Below are 21,748 nucleotides of genomic sequence, written 5' to 3' on the forward strand. Positions count from 1 at the left end.
AATTAAATAGAATTCTAGCCAGATTATTAATCATTAGAAATAGACAAAAAAGACAGAAGATTTAGACAAAATATTGTTTTTCTCTTCCTCAACAGTGTCTTGTGCAAAAACCGAGAAAAATTGGGGGATAGGCTGCAGTTGCCGCACTTTTGCACAGAAACGTTAGTCCTGGACGACAAAATATCTGCAAAATTCAGTGATGCATAAAATTGAATTCTAGCCAGATTATTAATCATTAGAAAAAGACAAAAGATTTGGAATGCGTTCTAGGGCCTTTAAGGCATCTTTTTAACCACTTTCTGGAATTTTCAATTTTTTGGCCAAATGTGAAAAAAAATGCAAGGGGTTAGCCTTACTTTTTTAGTCAAAATCAGCCAAAAATACTGACTTTTCTCAATATGCTGAACACGCTGCTGCACCGGAGGAAGATGCCTTTTACTGAGCAAGTGCCCCTTCTCCCCCCCCCCCCCCTCCCCAGTTTGAAAACCGTTCCGCCGCCGCGGAAACTTGTATTTCATGAGTTATCGTTCGCCCGTTTTGTTTCTGTTCACTATTTCGGCAGATTGTCAGTAGACTGTAACTTCAGGGCCAGGATAAGGAGATTTGTCTCCAAGTTGACAAACATTCTTCACGTTGATGACCACCATTTTTCCTCTCAATATTCAGTAGGCTTGTGTTACCAACAGTGGCGTAACCAAGGGTGGGCCTTGGTGGAATGTACCCCGCCTCCTCCCCCCACAAATTCCAAGTGCCCTCCCAGGTGACCCCCCCCCCCCCCCCCAAACAATTCCGAAATTTACCGCTTGAAAAGGAAGTGTCTTTTTTTTAGTATTTTTAGTTATTTAAATCGAAGAGGAATCTTCGAATTTTTTTTTTACTTCCCTTAGCCGTGAGTACAATTATTTTGTGAATACAATCATTATTGTGAATACAATTATTATTATCGAACCTTCTGACTATCGGACCTTCGGACCATTCAACCTTCGTACTAGTATTAAATGGATCCGCGGACATCCCAACAGATGGTAGTTCTGGGGGTACTTGCATTGTTGTCATTTTATCCCTTTTCTTTAGAATTTCACTTCTGTGGTACCGTTTTTCTAAGGGTGAGTAGCGGGGTAGCATTGTCCCCTAAATTTTCTTTGTATGAGTACCCCACAAGTACAGTTGAGTCTCGTTAAGGCCAAAAAAAAAACATATTCGGTCTCTGGTCAGACCAAAGTTACGGACTTGATGCAGCGACGCGGGTTTTTTTTTTGGAAGCTTGGATTGTACAGACAAGGTGGGTACTATTTTGCTTTTGTTGTGTCCTCATGTACATTGGGGACCTCCATAATTTGCCTTGGTGCCCTCCATCATTTGCCTTGGTGCTGACCAGAGACCGACTTATTTTTTTTTTAATTTTTTTTTTGGCCTAATAAAAACACGTTCGGACCTAGCGACATTGTTTGTTATATCAGAATTTTGTATTAAAGACAAGAGGAATATCAGTCCCATTCATTGTGTACATACATGCACAGTCGGGACCAAGGCTTTATGTTTTTGACAAAGGCATTCCTTGTTATTGTTCATCCACTGTTACTTGTACCTGGACTTGTGAATGGACTGGTCTTGTGACTGGTCTTGTGACTGGTCTTGTGACTGGACTTGTGACTGGACTTGTGACTGGACTTGTGACTGGACTTATGACTGGACTTGTGATGGACTTGTGACTGGACTTGTGACTGGACTTGTGACTGCACTTGTGATGGACTTGTGACTGCACTTGCGACCGACTTGTGACTGGACTTGACTTCAATTCTGTCTTTGATCAGTACAAGTTCTCAAGGAGTCGAACGCAACAGACATAACTAGATTCAAGAGGCATTCTTAAAATTTCTCACATATTCCCACTTTTATTCATCACTTTTTTTAAGATCTCTCAAATCAAGAAAGTATTTTCGAACTCTACAATATTGATTTCATGATTACCAAATTACAAAGAATATTCCCATCCGAGAAACATGGTTTATCCATCAACAAGAAATAAATAAAAACATACGTAAAAGCTGATAATAATCAAGGAATACTTAAACGTTGCCTACAGCACACTACCACAAAACAGTATTAAAAGCGACTTTCTGTATAGAAGTTTTTGAACACTCACTGAACTGAATCCAATTTCCCCCAAATTTTCTGAACAGTTTTACGAGTATTCCTGTTTTTATTTTTTTTTCTACTTTGGTACTAGACTAATAACATCTCTCATAATTTGTTCTTATTTAATCTATTACTATGATACAATAATTACAAATAGAAATTTGTTTTTGACCCAACACCTAAAATGCATATTTACTTTCTTCCAACAATTTGCAAACCCTCAGGTAAATGTACATGTTACTTTTAAATAACCTGTTGACCTCCGCTGAAAGAAAATACGAAACGAAAAACGTCAGAAAGTCTACAAAATAGCACAATTCCTTAAGCCTTAGTTTTGAAAATAAAGTTGCAGCACACAACAAAATCAGAGCCTGAATTTTTGAGCTCTTGTATTCTAAAAATATGGATTAAAATCCGGCCTATCAAGCAACAAAAGTGTGCCACATTGAAAGAACGTTTCATATTTTAATGAGGGAATATTCAATGTCTTTGCATAAAACATTACAAGTGCGTCAAAAAAAAAAGGACAAAAAAACGTTAACAATAAAAATGATTTTTTTTTCGTGGGTTGTTCATGATATGCAGATTCTGTGCATAAATTTTTCCCTTTTTTAGATACTATTGCTATTTTATTTTTATTTTTAAGATGACATGACTGGCAGTAGGATTTTGCATGTTTTTCTTGGAGAAGTGCATTGGGGGAAAAATTAACTGGCAGAATTCATGAAGAAGTAGTTTTCCGTGTCTTATTCCGACAAGTATCACGTCTGGATAATTTAGCGAAATGTTCACAAAGATCAGTTTTCAAGCTAATACTAAAGAAATTCATTTTAATTGCATTATTGACATTCCATTGTGGTATCCCAAATAGATACCAATCATGCATTACTTGTACAGGTTTTCTTTGGCACTTAAAACACTGCCACAAAAGTGCAGCATTCATTCACACTTACCTATTCATTAATTCAATAAAGTTTGTTGTAAAAATTACGGTCAATGCTGATTTTTTTTTATTCATAACAAGGGATCAGTTTGATCATAATGACAGAATTAGAGTGGTCATATTGCATTACATGGACTAAATAAGACGCCTTAATGACTGGGTTGAAAAAAATTCAAAAAATTGGAAAAGCCAAGTTTCAACTAAAGAATTCCTTCAGAAAACACATGGATTTTAAACAGTGCAAGAACTCTTCAGTTAGAAACCTTGTTTCCTTTGACCCAGTCTCAATTTTAAAACAAACATATCTGGGCATGTTTGTGAAAATCAAGCGTTTTTTTACTGAAAAAAAAGTTATACATTTAAGGCCTCTTCATACTGTCATCATGAACGCAATGTGAACGTGTGATGTCACAAGAACTCAAGCTGCAAATTTGTAATAAACATTTCAAAAATCAAGTAAATTTTTTCGGCGAATATCTGGCGACATCAAATTCCCTTTGCTATCACATGAAGCATAACAGGCCTTTTAGAAGCTTCCCCCCTTTTTTTTTTAAACATCCTTGGCATTTCAAGGGTTTTATCGGAAGAAATCTTTGTCAACATTATACGACTAGATGTACTACAATTCATAACAAATATTCAGCCAAAATGGAGAAAGTACTCCCAACTTCAATTTAATGTTGGGTTAAACAATTTTATATGAAATGTTATAACAAGCACCAAACTAAAATAGGAAATTTTTGCACATTATTTTGTTGCTGTTCATGTTCACTACGGCTTATGGGTTTTAAATATCAAGTGTCTGGAACCCTGACTCTTTCTTGAAAGAAAACTGTTGCAAACCATGCCCACGTCTGAATCACTTGAAACACACGTCTATGCGAAGTGGCTGCAGCCGTTTCTCATAGACCCATGTGTCATTGTAAGCCACAGCCAGGCAATTTGGAGTTTTGGACGCAGCCCTTGTCAGTATTGTCTGTTACTCTGCGTGGTACCCAAGCATGTTCATGTGCCTTATTTATGCTCTCACTTTTTAGGCACCAGACCACATTCCAAAATGGACCAAAAAGGACATTGTATAGGGTCTACTTTTTTTTTTTACACTACAATACAAAAAATGGTCCCATGTTTCAAAAAAGTTATTCAGTTTGCATATTTTTCAAGTTTTACAACTCGGATTCATGAATTCTGGGTCAATAAGAAATGGAAAGGAAAACAAATTATGTGCCAAAACTAAAACACTTTGCTGTGGAAGTTGCCATTACATGCATCGTTATTGTTTAAAACTGTACAATAATTTCATTTTTACATCATAATTTAATGCTCTTAACGACGTCTCCCAATCGGGAACACATCATTTTGAAAAAGAACCAAAAGAATTCTCAGTACACACACGCACACACATTTAATACACGGAATGGAAAAACAAGAGATTTAAAAAAAAGAAATTGCCATTTGTTTTCATAAACACATAATTCAAAACTGATTGATTTTTTTCTTCATACTATGTGTTGAATAAATATTGAAATAAACTACATTCTACAAAGATATTTACAAAAAAAGATATATTAGTAGGTATTTTCTCTATGCTAGTAGTACATCAGACACTAGATACATGGTTTTTTTTGTCGAGCACAGTTTTAAGTAGTAAAAAGAGAGTTTTAGCGAACAACTTCGCACTAGAACATGGACAAGATATCTTGCATTTTGCAGCATAGTTTTGTAAAATCAGGATGATTGATCGCGTGAATAAACGCCACTTATTCAACTCACAAAAAGACCCCAAATCATCCACTTTTTTTTATTCATGGATAAATTTCTCTCTTAATTTTTCAAGCAGCATTGACAACAACTTTTTACTAAAAACTGCAGCACTGGCTCTCAACGTTCACAAATCACTTTACAAATCCTTTCGCGAAAAACACGATCAAAAATTGGAACAAAAACATTTGCAGTTGACTTCTGCGTCTCGTAACAAAAATGACGGGATGTACATATTCGTCTCTCTCTCTACCACTACAATGTATTTGTACCCTTGTCTACATACGTGTGTACTCGACCATCATATCACTTAAAAAACACAGTCAACATGCTGAATCGACCCAAAATTTGTTTTACTGAAGTAAACTGCACAAAAAATTCAATGAAAAACACAATTTTCGAGGAACAAAAAAAACATTTACATAGTTCAAAAACTGTACAAATCGTTTAAATGTCGGTAAAAATTGTTAGGTCTGTCGCTGTTTCTCAATTCAAACTCGTGTAAGCAGTCTTTTCCGAGTTTGGGAAACTTTATTCAAATAAGGTTTCCTGTTTACGTAGTTGAGTTCATCTGCTGTCATTACAATAAAAACAGTCTACCCATCCCGAAATGCAAATGCTTATTTCGTTGCATTCCTTGGTTTCGTACTCTTGTTTTTTCCAACCTATTTTATTTTATTTTTCAAGGACATATTTACTCCCTGCCAGACCAAATTCTCCAGCACTATACCTTAACTAACCTGTATCTCATCAATGTGAGAGCAGCATCTCAAGACTGAAGCAATCCACCCCTCTGTGATTAATGGACTTGTCTATTTACAACAAGGAAAGGTGTGTGGCTGGAGCGGTGCATTGCTTCAGTTGGGGAAGGGAGGGGTGCAGCAATCGATTGAAACTCAAAAACATGACTGACATTGTGAAAGACACAAGATCCACATGCGGTAAATTTCAAAACTCTTTCGGAACTTTGGAACTCTGTGTTTGTTTATGCCAATGCTTTGCAGTACCTTCATCCACAGGTGTACAGAGTTTCCATAAATTAAAACTGTCCAATAGAAATCTAAATAGCAACTGAAAACAACCAATCAGTGCAACCTCAAATTGCATTTCGCCTAATTAGTGTGTTTTTAAACGGGTTTCCCCGTTTGGCTACAGATCCCGATACAAATTGCACAGTACACGTCGTATACAAAAAAAAAATTCAGTTACAATAAATAGAATTAGTCTTACAGCTAGGCTAGAGCGAAGTTAACAATGCACTGCAAAATCAGTGCAGACTCGAGTCATGAATCCACCCCTCTGAGACCAAAGTGGTGTCTTCCTTGATAGTAAGGTATAATGGGCTGATCCATTCTCCAGAGGTAGTTTATTCACACAAAACACTGCATATTTATTTGGTGGATTGCAGTATTTTGAATATCTTGCATTAGCGTTTTCTTGTCTCTATTTCAGGGGCAAAAAAAAAAAAAAAAAATGCACTACGTACATTAAACGTACGTCATAACCAAAAGGAACAAAGTTTCATACAAATTTTACCACCCGAAGATGAGTTGTGGCTTTTCTGATATGGAAACGTAAATTATAATAAAAGACCGGAAGTTCACTTTGTGATTGGGCAGGGATGTATGGCAGGCTCAATTTGCTTATAGCAGACAGAGTTGAGAGAAAAACAAGAGAGTCTATTTCTTAGTTAAATGACAAATTCGGCTGCGTATATGTATGGGAAGGTGTCTACAGAATAGTTCATGTTGAAACTGCAAGACATTTCCAATTCACGGGCCAACCACACAGGGCTGCTTAACAGAGAAATTTGGTAAACTGAAATTTCATGCTCAACACATTTGTATCAAGTTTGCAGCCTCAACAGTCTGATCAATGTGTATTTCTTCTTTAATATGGCTACATGGTAGCCATACATTGTATGTTCAGAAAAGGCATTTTTGCTTACAAATCCAGCTTAGATCTGAGCCAAAAACGTTAAGCAATGTTAAGCATGATATGCACATTACTAGCTTTGCACTTTTCCATAAGATATTTTCGTGCACACCAAGTGAACATACTTGAGACACACTAAGGGGTCATCCATAATTATCAACATTTTCAACTATGTAGAAAGCGTTCTCTTTTTGGCAGATCCCCCCCCCCCCTCCCTCCCTCTCTCTCTCTCTCTCTCTGGAAGAGTACTTTAAAAAATGTTGATTTTCAAAGATATCCTGGAACGTACAGTTCATTCATATCACCGCGATTAGTTATGGAATATTAGCGCCTTGAAGATAGGCCGCTTAGGCACACAAGGCGTTTGCAATACATGCACACATATGCAATTCATTGCTACAGAAAGTGGCGGCTGAAAAAGGCTGCATCGTGCATGTTTGTCACCGGCGTGTAGCACGAAGCTGAATGACAAATATGGCTGTAACCATGAATTATGAGCTTGTCCGGAGTTTGCCAAGTTGAGGTGTACGGATTTTATGAAAGATCTTCTGAAAGCCCATTACAAATACCGAACAGAAAATATTGATCCATTTTGTTACAAAATTTCAAAAGTGTAAATTTGGTGATAACCCCCACCCGCCGAGCATTCATGTACGTTTTGAAAATGTTGATAATTATTGGTGATTCCTAAGCAGACGGGAATTTGGTCAACAGAAAAAGTCAGCATTTTTGGCTACTTTCTGATCAAAAAGGTAAGAAATGGCACAATTTATAAGGGCCCTACTTACAGCAAAAAACATGGGTGGCTTTTCTAAAAAAAAAAAAAAAAATACAAATTACTGGTATACAAAAAAGTGAAATACATTAACTGGCTCAAATCTACATTTTGTTCTTTTTTTTGTTGTAACTTCTCTGAGCAAAAAAAAATCTCCCTCAAACTTAGCACCATCTTTGGCAAACAAAACTGTACAAGCCCCCACATAACACTTTTAACACCCCCGGAAAAAAGACAGTTGATCCTTCCTGTAGTAACATTTCACATACACAGTAGGTTTGTTCCTGTTTAGGGGTGATGCATAGCATCAATGTTTTTAACAAGAACAAACTTGTGTCACCAAAATTACTCTTTATAAAAAAAAAGAATCAACGATCATGTACATACAAAACATCAGTCGATTACAGTGGAACGCCGCTATAACGAACATTGTGGGATCCACAGAAATTGTTCGTAACAACGATCATTCGGTACAGCGATTTTCCCACATTAGTGGTGCCCTCTTTTGATTTTTGTTATTGTGTAGTTGCATACAAACCAAGCGCGGTGTCGCCAAATGTGTCCATTAATACTTTCAATTCTGTAGCACAGCTTCACCAAGTACGCCCTGGTAGTTACTGAGAGACGACTTCGAACACGTACGACTATTGCATCGTGTAATTACACAGTTTTTGAGCTTACATGGGTGGCTTTTTCCTACTATTCGTTGGGGAAATAATAGCCATTTGTCGCTCTTCTGTCGACATTTCCAACAACAATGTTCGGTACGTTTTGTACACAAAAATCGGGAGCCAAGGCTGATGTTCTTTATAGCTGAATGTTCGGTACAGCGATGTTCGGTATAGCGACGTTCCACTGTATTGGCATATTAACATAATCCTCTAAGTTTGCGTACTACCAAAAAAAAAAGCCAATTTGTAACCTAGATGGAAAAAATTGTTTGCTATACAATAATGCTGGGTTGAGCGCTCATTTATGTTCAACACTCAAACTCAAAAACAAATTGCAGCATTCGATTTTGGGAGATGGTTATACATAAATTACTAATGAATCACACAATATTGCTTTGTTGTACTACAAACACAAAGATATGGTAGTAATAAATACAAGATATAACACTTAAAAGGTGCATAGGGCTGGATCCAACATATGCCTCACACACGTACGGCAGGCCCGGTACCTAAAAAGGGGCGTGGACGGGACACAAAGCGTAAAGGGGCGGGGGAGGGGGAGGGGGTACTGGCTTACCCCGGATACCCGTTGGAGACAGTAGGGGGAGGAGTTTACTCCCAGGGTTGGGGGGTGGGTGGCAATTCAGAGGCACTGGCTACTGACGAGCTGTTAAACAGAAAAAAAACGAAAACAAAAAAAAACGAACATAAATGACTTTGTAATTCACAATGAAGATTAATCCTAATCCCCATGAGTGATTTACTAGGAGCCTTCGTCACTCCTGCAAAATCCAACAAATTCTACACCCAAACTGTTGGACTCTGATTCTGGTGGTATGCCTGACCCCATGTAAAGGATAATCAGTTTACTAGTAAAGCGTAATCAGTTTACTAGTGCAGTTCTCACTCCAACGGATTCCAACAATACTTCAGTTGCATTTTGAAGGGTTCGGGATGGATAGGTTAAAACACGTAATACATGTTGGACATAAGTAACCAAGTACACGATATAAATCCATTACTTGCTATCGCTGTATCCAATCAGGATACAGGAAGCAAGTTTCCCAACCAGGGGTTACTATTGGAAATGACTTTGAAAATAAAGTAAGCCCTGGGGGCAAGGTTGGAAAACCAATGATTTCAGACCAGTAAAATAAACTGCTATAGACCCCAGTGATAAAAGCCCCCCCCCCCCCCCCCTTCCAAAAATCTGGAGAAATACTCACAACTCTCGAGGAGTTGGAGACACATATCAAAATAAAGCTTATTTCATTATCTTTAATTTTCAGTTCAATTTTTGGGGGATAATCTGATAACTTTTCGGGGAAATTTCCTTCCAAAGACGATCATTCCTAAAACTGGTCCTGAAGCCCACCGCCATTGTCCATTGCCAATTGCATCCAAATTTCACAGAAATATGAGCTTGCAGTCCTCTGCACGGCTTTCCCCCTTCTTTTTTTGCAAACCCTCAAGTTCATGGCCCACAAAATGCCCAAATAGCAGAGAATTTGAGGGCATGCAAATCATGTTTTGGCAGATGTAGGCAATTTAGCCTGCAACTATTAACTGGCCTGCAACAATATGATTGATTAAACAGTGCCCTCAAGCAGCTAACTACAGACAGATCTCACATAACCACGTACATGAAATTTTAACACAAAAAACAGGGCTGTGCCTAAATAATTGACAATGGCTATCAGTCATACACGTGTCTATGGGAAGCGGCTTCAGCGGCTTCCATAGTCGCATGTGTAATTGCAAGCCGTAGCCAAGTAATAGGCCAGTTCAGTATTTCAACTGCGCAATGCGCACAATGATATATGGGTCACGGGTCATTAAGGATAATCAAACGCTCGTCGAAGGCGCATGACAGGAGACGTTCGCACGACACTCGCACGTTAATTACCAGCAGAAAGGGCGTTCTCAAACATCGCGTGACAATTTCATCCCGAAGGGCCTTTGACCTGGACTACTTCATCGAGATACTGAACTGGCTTATTTAGAGGTGGCCTGACAATGTGAATTTTTTGCTCGCTCGTTTCTTCTCACCTGGCAAAGCTCTTGAAGGCAGCAGATTGTGGATTTATACAAAGGGGGACGCTATTACCCTGGTGTCTGTCCGTGATGAATGTGTGTAGGGCCTCTGCAACATGACAAACAAAAAAGGGAATCATTTATCACCCACTCTGTGAAAATTAGCAACAAGTAACAGTGAGTTTCCTTGTAATATTATCCATGAACAGACACAAAGAAGGCTAACTTAACTTTTAACTTTCTGAAGCACTTTTAATGGGGTTTTTTTTTTTTTGGTTATTCAAAAAATAAAGAAAATATTAAACATATGTTAAAAGCTTGTTTTCTACAAGTCATTTCAAGTATTGTAAAAATGCATATATAGTGGAGTGCCGTGGCCTCGTGGTGTGGAGCATTGAATTTGTGGTCTGCGGGTAATTCTGCAGATTGTGGGTTCGAGTCCAGCCTGGGGTTGTGGTGCGCGTGCCCTTGGGCAAGGCACTTTGTCACTCATTGCTTCTCTCCACCCAGGAGTGAATGGGTACCTGTGAGGGCAGAGATGGTTATTGTGGTTGATTTAGCTGCTTTGCACCAAAATGGCAGCATGGAGCTGTATACTCCCCAGGGAGCTGAGATGGTATTTGGAATGTTTCATTGGCCCAAAGAGCGGGGTAATAATGACGTAGCAACTTGAGCACCAATACTAATGGATACATGCGCTCTATATGAAAACATACTATTGTTAAATAATGACAGGTTTGCGGAAACACCATGTGCGAATAATTTCTCAACTAAGAGAATGGTTCTGAAAAGAACCAGAGGTATAAACTCGACGTTCCGGTCAGTATGCTCTGACCGTCTTCAGGAGACTGTCTGACCGTCTCTCCTGAAGACGGTCAGAGCATACTGACCGGAACGTCGAGTTTATACCTCGAGTTTATACTTTGAACGTTTGAGTTTATACCTCAGTTCTTAACTGAGTTTATACCTCTGGTTCTTTTCAGAACCATTCTCTTAGTTGAGAAATTATTCGCACATGGTGTTTCCGCAAACCTGTCATTATTTAGTATCTCCACCATGCAAAGCCTCAAATCTTACATACTATTGTTATTGTAAAGGGTTCAAATTGTAGAGGATTCCATAGAAATTGAAGAAAAGTGCTTGTTCTAAATTCTTGTTCTGTACTAACTTCTGAGAACTCTGGCTATACCACATCTGAAGGATATTTTTTGCTTCAACATACAAGCAAACTATACATGTATCTGTTGTGTTTTTAAAAAAATTGGAAAACCATCAAATGCTTATATGCGCATGCACAGTTACAACAACAAACTGTCTGATTGGTTGGGACAACTGCAGCTAACAGCCAATCACAAGTAGTCTTTCATTTGCATACTGACCTTTGACCTCGTGTACACTGCACAACCCGTCTTCGAACTCGGAGCTGAACCGCTGCGGTGCCGCAGGCTCGAAGTCCGAGGTGTACTGCCGGCCGGCCGCCGTGTTGTGACAGCAGCGACACATGCAGGTGTGGTATCGTAACCGACCTTCCTCCAAGTAGGGGTGGGTCAACGCGTCCGTACAGGATATGCGTTTGTCCTGCGATTAAAAATAAATAAATACATAAAAAATATAATAGTTTATAAAGGCTTTATATTACTTCTCTGAGGATTTAATCTGCAATTCCTGTTGTTGTTTTTGGAACTTAATTCTTTGCATGGTTTTAAGACTGTTATCTCATCTTTTAATAATTATTTCAAAGTTTCGTGTTTTAGTCCAACAAAAAATACATGTTACTTTTTTATATGATTAAAATAACATTCCTTGAAATTGACTTGGTCACAACTCCGCACGGTTATCAGGATTGAGATCAGGAACTACAAAAAAACTTGCTGTGTCGCATTTCATCAATGCCGTTTGCATCGTTGCCTTCTGATAGACTTAATTTATTTTTTCAGGAAAAATGGTCAACTTACTGGATTGAAGACTAGCATCCTACTGAGTAGATGGACCGCTTCGTGGGTAGCCTGGGTGGACAGACTGTATAATGCTGACAGGCAAGGCTGTGGGTAGAAGGATGCACATAGGTTTATTAACAATGCTCTGGGTTTCAGGTTACACGCTTGGCTGCTACGGAGGTTATCAAAAACTAGCCTTCGACTCCAGATGTGATTTCGTCAGTGGCTTAATTAATTCAGAAGTTCTTATCCCTAACCACCCCAACCCTTCAAAATCCAACTGCATGTTTCGTTTGATTCTGTTGGAGTGAGGACTGCACTGATTATGCTTTACATACAGTCAGGCATACCACTGTAATCAGAGTCCAACAGTTTCAGTGTTGAGTTTACCACATGGTGTTGGATTTCGTAAGAGTGAGGAAGGCTCCTAGTAAATCACTCAAGGGGTTAGGGTTACATGTATATTCAAATAGGAATTTTGGACTCATACGCCTGTACTAGACGTCATGTTCTTGAAACAGAAAATTGAACTGGGGTTTCTGTTACATGTAAGTCAGAACCCTAAAAACTTGTGGAATTTGAAGACGGAGCAAAAGTTTATAAAAACCCTCTGTATGGCAAAAGCAAGGCTACACATGATGAAACACGTCGCAATGAATGGAAAACAACTTTAACTGACCAAAATAATTGGCAGTCATTAACAATTTGTTTGTGGTGTGCACGTGTCATTTCTGAAGGGCAGCCCCTTTCAGGACACAAAATTTGTAACTTTTCCTCATTAATTCTGTAAAACGAAGGCCACTAAAAAAAAAGTCGCAATGAATGGAAAACAACTTTAACTGGCCAAAATAATTGGCAGTCATTAACAATTTGTTTGTGGTGTGCACATGTCATTTCTGAAGGGCAGCCTCCTTTCAGAAAACAAATTTTGTAACTTTTCCTCATTAATTCAGTAAAACGGAGGCCACCAAAATGCCCACAATGCCATTGAATGCTCACTGTCCAATTATCTTAATGAGTCTCTGCTGCTCAAACAATTTTTCAATTTTTCATTTCTTGGCCGGAAGTTAGCTATTCACAATCTCTCTTGGAGGACGACAGCTTTAAGGAGTGTATCAGAATGATGGAATCATAGATAAGATGCATCAGGGACAGATTTCTAGAATGTCTCGTATTGAAAACGGTTGCCCGGAACAGGTCTGAACTTACAGGTTTATGCGGTGATCTTAGTAGATGTGCTTTGGCACCGTCGCATGCGTATTTCATGTCCTCCATGCTCGGTGTACCAAGGAGATCTGTGATCAGGTTTAACTGTAAAAAACAAATAAGCAGAAAATCAAATAATTAAAAATTAATCAGGAACACTTTCTAGAAGGCTAGGGTCTCTATTAGCTTCAAGCACAAACAAGAGAGGGCGCTTTTCCAGAACCAAGTTGTTGGGACACACCACATGAGCGTACTGTTTCGTGCGTATGTAGCACAAAGTACGCAAGATTAATTTTATTAATGTTCACAACACCAAAGCATCTTTGCATCAGGCGTCATCAGCAATGCGTTCGTATGTCTCCCCCAGTGGTCTCCCCCAACTCTCCCTTTCTGACCATTGAGGGGGTACTTGTGCATGGAGCTGATACCAAGATTGCTTTTAAGTTTTGTGTTCTTCGAGTTGATGCTGTTAAGTTGAATATCAATAGTCGACTGTGCAACCATTAAATACTGACTATTCAACAAATTGAACAGTCAATATTTTTTCAATATTTTTTTCATTTCTCATTTCTTGATAGACTTTGGTTTATTTGCTTGCATGCTTGTTTCAGTGATATCAAATTAACCAAAAAATATTTGAAGTTTCAAGACATTAATTCATCCCTAAAGTATGCAGTCGTTTAATTTACCATTTCTTTTGGCCTAAATATTCTCGTAAGCCATTTTATTACACAGAGTTAAATCACTTAGTAGCTCATCAACTGGAAATTTCAGACAACAAATAAATACAGACTAGCAGGAAATGAAATTAATTAAAGTGCAATTTCAGAACAGCGCTTTTAACGGCCCGATATGTTTGAAACACTAATACGATCCTCAATCACCGAGTCGACATGATAACTCTCCCAAGGCCCTGTGTATTATCAGATAATTGAGTTACGGCCCATAATAGTGCCAAGGCGGAACGGGGCCGGCCTTGATAAATCACTGTTTGGTTTGGCTGGATGTCATTGCCACATTCAAGTCATTAGGGTATTAAAGAGCAAAAATCAACAAGAGCTTTTTATTTTAAGGTTACTTGTTTCAAAAATTATAATAGCATTCACTGGCGTCAACGTTTACACATTAAACAAGCTCGATGGGAAATATCTCGGAAGCTGCGGGCCAACACAAATTCGTGTTCATCCATGAGTCACGTGATTGTGCCATGTAATTTCTGGAAGGAGTAGTGTTTTGAGTAAAAAAAAAATCAGGTTTTTGACACCAGCGACCCCATGATGACCTCTGACCCCAGTTTGGTCATGTGACATGTTGGGGCTGGGCTACTGATACTTTTGACCAAGTTTGGCTGAAATCGGTCAAAATATGTAGGAGCAATAGACAATGTCAACGTTTGTTTCTAACTCACAGACTAACAGAGAGACACGATGATTTGTTGAGCTGCTATCCCGCAGCTAAAAAATTGCGGAATTGTTTTTTCTAAAAATAAGCCATGTTGTCATAGCTTTATTTACATTATACTGAATATTCAGTTTCTTTAAAACTTTTTTAAACACTTGATAAATATTGAAGCACTTGATTTCTTTCAATGAGTAATTAGTTTTAGGCGTCAAACGTAAAATAACTGGGGTTTTTTTATAAGTGTTTTTCTTTTTAAATTGAGTTGGTTAAACACTTAGTAATGACAAAAATAAACTGTTGTTGGCTTCACATGTGTGGGGAAATCCATGTTCAGTACTGTTTTGTACGTTGGAAAATTAAAAAAAAAATTAAAAAAACTGAAATTAAAAATACATTGCATTCCCATCCGTTTGCTCAAATGTGACATTTACAAAGTCACTTGTTGAATCAGATCCGATGGCTGTGAAGATTTGGACACATTCGCAATTCCATTACGAGGAAAATAAAGTGCAAATTTTTTTCCCTAAGCTGGGGCTGGTCACTCGGGGGATCAGGTTACAGTCACAAAAATGCAACGATTTGAAAATGTGATTCGCTGACGCACGAGGGGAATGTTGGCTAAAAATAGTCTGGTCTGCATTTAAATATTTTTCAATTTCTCTTTCTTCTATTTCTCTCCAAATTTTCATGGATTTGCTGGAACTGGGCTCTGTTTCAACAAAAGAGGGTCGTTCTGGTATTTCTTGAATAAAAGATGTCCATGTGATTAAAGTCCTGTGGTATCGTTTCATCTCAATTTCAGTCTCATAAAACAGTGTCGTTTCCATAAACAATGTTGTTTTCAATCTAATTTCTGGAATTACAGTATCAGAGTTTGATTATTACTGTGAAAAAAACACACCTTAACTGACATTTTGTCCAATTCTAATGAGCAGTACTAGGCCTTCAAAAAGAATTCTATATCACTGGCGCTTACTGTGATGGTTCTTTCAAGAATTCATTTTTCTAATTTTGGACAAAATAAGAATTCATTTTCCTATTTTTGGACAAAATAATGAGTATCAACTTTAACACAAAATCCCTATCAGCTTTTCTCTAAGGACCCTGCTTAATTCCACAGAAGATCTTTTGTTTTGTGTTGATGGTCCACAAAACCAAACAAAAAAAGACCACTGTTTATTAAGGGCCCATGTCCATTAAATGCTATCCTTGAAGATGCACCTTTGTGTCCCTCATTTTCAATTTTCGTTTTGTCATTTTTAAGGGTATTTTGGCGCCTGTTTTTTTTATGCTAATGCAAATTTCCATATTCATGAGCAAACCTGTGGGTTTTTTTCTGGGCAGAAACCTCAATGTTACAGCTATTTCAGCACAAAAAAGTTGCTAGAATTTGGGATTTTTTGTCGTCATGAATGTTCTTTTCTTTGGTGATCCGTTGTGTCATAAATGGCAGTAACCCAATAGGCAACCCTTTCTCACAAATATTTCCAATGAGCAAATTTTGGGTTCACAAATTTGCACAGAAAACCCCTAAAAAACTGAACAGTGTCTTCCCGAAATGACATCATAGCAACAGCGCCCACAGTTGAACGGAAAAGCGTGGACATTTCTTTTACATGTTTAAAGAAGTGCACTTTTCAAAAAGGATGTCAAAAGATTTTTATACATTTAAGAGGAATAGAAAGTTGCACAAAATGTGGTCCTAAGAAAAATTCACTGCATGGACCCTTTCATTAGTTAAAGATTTGTTCGCCCCCTTTTCTCATCCTACCTGCGTGACCGGACTCTGGGCCTGAAACAGAATCCTCCTTCCCAGGAGCTCGGCAAAGATGCAGCCCACCGACCAGACATCGACTGACGACCCATAATGCTTGCTGCCCACCAGGATCTCCGGTGCGCGGTAGTACTGTGTGATGACCTCCTGGGTCATGTGTTTGTTGGTGTCTGGTTCCTCCAGGCGGGCCAGCCCAAAATCACAGATCTGTGGGAAAGAAATTTGGTTTGGGATTTTGTTTAGGTATTTGTGTCTGCGTCTATGTAAAGTTGCTTAAAATGAGCCAACGAAACCACATAGGAGTCTGAATTTGTGGAAAATTTCTTCCACAACTTAGGGTTCATTTTCTAGAATATTTTATGCATTTTACGATTTAAAACTTATATCAACGTTATTACATTAAAACAAATAAAATAATGTCCTCGATATATTATTTCCTTAAAACACTGTCAAATTTCTTCAAAAATCCATATCAGATATAAATTAGTTTCTAAAAATTTGTAAAGATTCTGTTCGAGCTGGATTTTTTTTCCTACACTCCTTTCAATTCAATTCAATTTCAATTTGATTTATTTATTAACCATCATGATTAAAAACATGAAATTCTACATCCTGTGCGTTAAAAACAGTTTAAGCACATACATGTAAGCAATGCTGCAAACCTGGGAAATAGCAAACGGGGATCACTCAGAGAGAATACGGCTCTTTATTACAAGTTTTCAAAGACATTGACAACTTGGGGAACCGCCAACATAGGGCTGGATAGCTCAGTTGGTAGAGCACCGGAACTGCAATCCGGAGGTCGCAGGTTCAAACCCTGCTCTCCAGTCAATTTCTTTGGTTAAACTTTGCAAAAAAATATTATAATGCACTTAGTCAGTGGTGCTCTGTAGTTAATTTGAAAATTAGAAATTTATTATATGAAGAAAAAAATACACTGAAGTGATGTCCTCATTCGACCCTTGACTACGGCAATCAAGATAATGGGGCACTTAAGCCAAGCAAGAGGTGAAGAGGTCACCAACCTTGAGTATGCAGTTACTGTTGACGAGAAGATTGCCAGGTTTGATGTCCCTGTGTAGAATACCTGCCGAGTGGAGATACTTCAGCCCTGGACCAGAAAATAGATAAAAACAACAGTCAAGACTGTCAACACGCATCACTGTGTTGCTTAAAGCTACAGTCCATCATTTGCAGCTATCCAAAAAGTAACAGACGTGATTAATGTTGAAAAGCTTACTTGGTTTAAAGATAGTAATGGCACTAAACTCCCTGTGAAATTATTCTTTCTGGCAAGCTGTCATTTTGAAGAAATCAATGAAAGAAGGCCTTCCAAGGATGCGTCTAAAGACACATCGTTGGAAATTCTGCTATACTTCTTTCCAGCAGCGAAAAGAAACATATGTGGCTGGAATGAGGACTAGTGCCCCAACGGCTCGATTTCTGAGGACTGAAATATTGTACCACAAAATTCCTTTGTGCCATTATTATAAAATAAAGTTGTGTGATCTTTAATATTCTGCTTTTTTATCTTTCCAAGTACTATCATTTTCGGGTAAACGCATTTTTTTTTCACATAGGGTGCTCTCTCTCAACAAGTACTCCTTTAAAACAAATCCAATATCTGCCATTGATTTCCTTGACCTCTATGTATCACTGGCTGTATGGTGACCCACAACGGAATGGCCTGGAACTGACCACAGCTCGACTGATTAGTGAGATATATTTTTATCTCTTTTCCCCAGGACGAGTTGGTGATATAAAAGGGATATTTTTTTTTAATCTTCTTTTATAAATAAATGCCAGGGTCACAAGGTCTCGCTAGGACTGAAATTTAATTTGATTCTGGAGAAGAAATACTGCTAGTCACTGCTTTTTGGTGGGGACTTTTTATGTACCTAAGCAGTGACGTAATATTATGGGGCTGCCAAGCATCGTTGAATGGAACATTCCATCTGCACCTCATGAAATTATTCTTTCCATTACACGAATGTGAAACATTCATTATTTGTGTTACACAACACCTGAATAAATCCTCGTCATCCGATTGTTCAGAGCCTCCAATCATGTGACCGTGCCATGGAACTCCTATTTACCATGGTATGGAACTTCTATTTTTGCAGTGCGGCAGGCCGTGGGTTGAGACAAATAAGTCAATGACATGTGATCAATGACCTACCAATCAAATGACGGGAATTTATTCAGGCGTTGTATAAAAGTTTAAAGGGAATGTACAACATTTTCTTTTACTGCAATTTTCAGAAATAAATGGATTTGGAGGATTAGTATGTTATAGCAAATATTGTTAAACTGACTTGCTTCATGTTTTGGGTTCACAGATTTTTGAAAATCCAAGAAAACCAACCATATTCTTGTAGTCTGGCTCCCTGACCCCACTTAAGATGAAACGGAGCAATTTATAGACTTTGGGAAATTGTTAGGTCAGAGAATCAGTCTAGCAGGCTTGTACCCCTTCACAGGTGTGTAATCAATTGCAAAGAAAATGCGGAATAACTAAATATGAAAAACTAGGAGCACTTTTTGAAAAAAAAACAGTTTTCTCCAACGATGGTCGGCCGACCAGCGCTGGAAAAATACAATTTTTCTTGAAAATGTCAGCACACCAGGAACCACGATTTTACAGGATGCTTTGGACTGTCAGGGCCTAACAACCCAGTAAGATATTTCGTGATAATTTGATCATTTCGTTTTTTGATGTTTGCAAATGTTGTATATTCCCTTTAACACAACAGAGACAACCCTCCATTTCTTTCAAATATTACAAGAAAGGTGTTTTGTTCAAAAGTAAGCTGTTCGTGTTCATACAAAAAACCCAAGTCTAAGAATATTTTGAGCGGCAAACCAGTCCTCTCTTTGTCACATTTATTTCCGAGAAACAATTTTCCACAGATAGTCCTCCAACAACTACGCATTAAGTATCCTGTGCCTCGTATAGACCACTTTATAGAGGTTTCAAATCACTGTGGAATACATACATTCGAGATCAAATGAATGGGTTAGTGTTACTAAATCCCCAGCCCATAAAAACAAAAAAAAATCTCAACGTCAAGATAACAAAAATCCTGCACGATGTCATTACACCCGAGGTATTGATTTGAATCAAGCCGCCAATTTAATACAAAAAAAAGAGGAGTGGGGAAAGAAATTCCATTATCCATTGACAAAAAATCCTACGGAAGGATTGGCGTCACTGCGGAATTTTCTGTCTTGCCTACCTCTTAGAATTTGATAGAGGAAGACCTTGACGTGGTCGGAGCTGAGGGATTGCGGTGACACGATGATCTTGTGAAGGTCGCTTTGCAGAAGCTCTGTCACTACGTATCTGATAGCGGGGAGTTCAGGAAATTTTCCAGCCATTTGATCAAAAAAAATAAAAATTCACTCTAAGATGCTTACAAATGTGACTTTTATTCTCTGAATGAGAAATTGTATTACTTTGTATGGAAAGTGGAGAAAATGCGGTTCACGAACTTCCATGGCCAATGCTGAGGACACAAAGGCCCAACAGACGTACTCAGTGGCGCACTTAGGATATGGCTTTACATTTTTACATTTTTTTTAGAAGTTTAATTTTTGCAAAAAATGTTGCCCAATATTTTTGGCCACAAAAAAAATCGGGGTGTTTTTTTTTCGGGGGCGGGCGGACTATTTTGGCATTGGTGGCGCCACTTACACCCCTATTATACTACTCGAAAATAGTCCACATACATGTACATATCACCAAGGTCAAATCATGGGACTAAAATAAAAAATTCCCAAAAACAAATAAAAAATACAAAAATTGACAATGTCTTGGGCCACTGGAGGTAATGCGTAGCTTGGCTCACTGCTACACAAGACAGAATTTGCAAACGTCAATTTTCAAACTTTTGTTCAATATCATCATTATATTTGCATAACACAAATGACTGTACTACCCTGCATTAAGCAAAATCAACAGCTAGTCTTGGCAGCATTTTGATGGCTGTAGGACAGCTGAGCCTGGTCATTTTGACTGAACATTGAAAGTAAAACAGCTTTTTTGTAATCCAGGATGGTTTATAGCCCATAAAAACATATGTGACCTATCATCATGAAAAGAGCTTAAAGTCGTACGTTGTCGTTTTGCGTTACAGTGCATGCAGTGGGGCTTTAAAGGGTGGTCGATTTTTGGTTTTAAGGGGAACCTTAAGTCCTGTTTTACCTTTCCCCGATTTTTTGGTTCCGTCAAACATCTTTAAAACCTATTTCGTCCCTGTTTTTAAGACTGTGCATTCACTGTAACACAACTGCCAGATTTTTAAATGCCATTTATCAGTTTTACCACTTCAAGTAAGTCGGTGGTCTATATTTCTGTTACTGAGCTCACTCAGCTCAGAACCCCTTATTGTTGTATTAGTACAGCCGATTGGTGATAAGATTGTTCAGTTTGATGATGAAGGCATGAAATTTGGCACACAGTCAGAGTATGTCATGGGAAAGATATTTGGCTATAGAGCCATTGCAGATTTGTCCTTTGAAAAAAATATCATAGGATAACAAGCAATTTTCAAAATTTTCCAAATGCGGCCATTGCATGTTATCCTATGATATTTTTTTTCAAAGTACAAATCTGCGGAGGCCCTATAGCCAAACATTTTCCCATTATATACTCTGACTGTGTGCCAAATTTCATACTTTTATCATCAGATGAACAATCTTATCACCAATCTGCTGTACTTATACAACAATAAGGGGTTCTGAGATCGGTAACGGAAATATAGACCACCGACTTACTTGAAATGGTAAAACTGATAAATGGCATTTAAAAATCTTCCAGTTGTGTTACAGTGAATGCACAGTCTTAAAAACAGGGACGAAATAGGTTTTAAAGATTTTTGACGGAACAAAAAAATTGGGGAAAGGTAAAACGGGACTTTTAGGTTCCCCTGAAAACCAAAAATCGACCACCCCTCATATTGTATCATATTGTGCGCCGATCTGCCTGACTATATAACATTGGAAAGCTCACTTGTTCAGCAGAATCCAGATATACAAATATCTCAATTCCTTAAGCTCATTGTGATGACAGGTCATATATGTAAACACCTATGTAGAGAGGTTGGTGATATGTGGAGTATTTGGTGGGTTAATACATCATAGTGTTGGATTTCGTTGGATTTAGGATGATTC

General features: G+C 38.2%; 1 protein-coding gene and 1 non-coding gene across 2 annotated transcripts in view; one reads left to right on the forward strand and one right to left on the reverse strand.

Moving 5' to 3' along the window:
* Nucleotides 1-1,869: 1,869 nt before the first annotated feature.
* LOC119743396 (serine/threonine-protein kinase NLK-like) overlaps nucleotides 1,870-21,748 on the reverse strand; it is a 36,929-nt gene continuing 17,050 nt past the window's right edge. The window contains exons 4-11 of the mRNA XM_038219784.1: nucleotides 19,813-19,919; nucleotides 17,602-17,687; nucleotides 16,574-16,783; nucleotides 13,405-13,506; nucleotides 12,214-12,300; nucleotides 11,638-11,836; nucleotides 10,274-10,367; nucleotides 1,870-8,891 (exon numbers count right to left, since the gene is read on the reverse strand). Of these exons, the coding sequence (XP_038075712.1) occupies nucleotides 8,837-8,891; nucleotides 10,274-10,367; nucleotides 11,638-11,836; nucleotides 12,214-12,300; nucleotides 13,405-13,506; nucleotides 16,574-16,783; nucleotides 17,602-17,687; nucleotides 19,813-19,919 (940 nt within the window). The 3' untranslated portion in view covers nucleotides 1,870-8,836. The remainder of the gene's footprint in view (nucleotides 8,892-10,273; nucleotides 10,368-11,637; nucleotides 11,837-12,213; nucleotides 12,301-13,404; nucleotides 13,507-16,573; nucleotides 16,784-17,601; nucleotides 17,688-19,812; nucleotides 19,920-21,748) is intronic.
* On the forward strand, nucleotides 17,333-17,407 carry Trnaa-ugc. Its single transcript has one exon. It is a non-coding gene; the product is annotated as a tRNA-Ala (tRNA).

The sequence above is a fragment of the Patiria miniata genome, unplaced genomic scaffold (assembly GCF_015706575.1).
Source record: "Patiria miniata isolate m_02_andy unplaced genomic scaffold, ASM1570657v1 HiC_scaffold_6, whole genome shotgun sequence".
NCBI lineage: Eukaryota > Metazoa > Echinodermata > Asteroidea > Valvatida > Asterinidae > Patiria > Patiria miniata.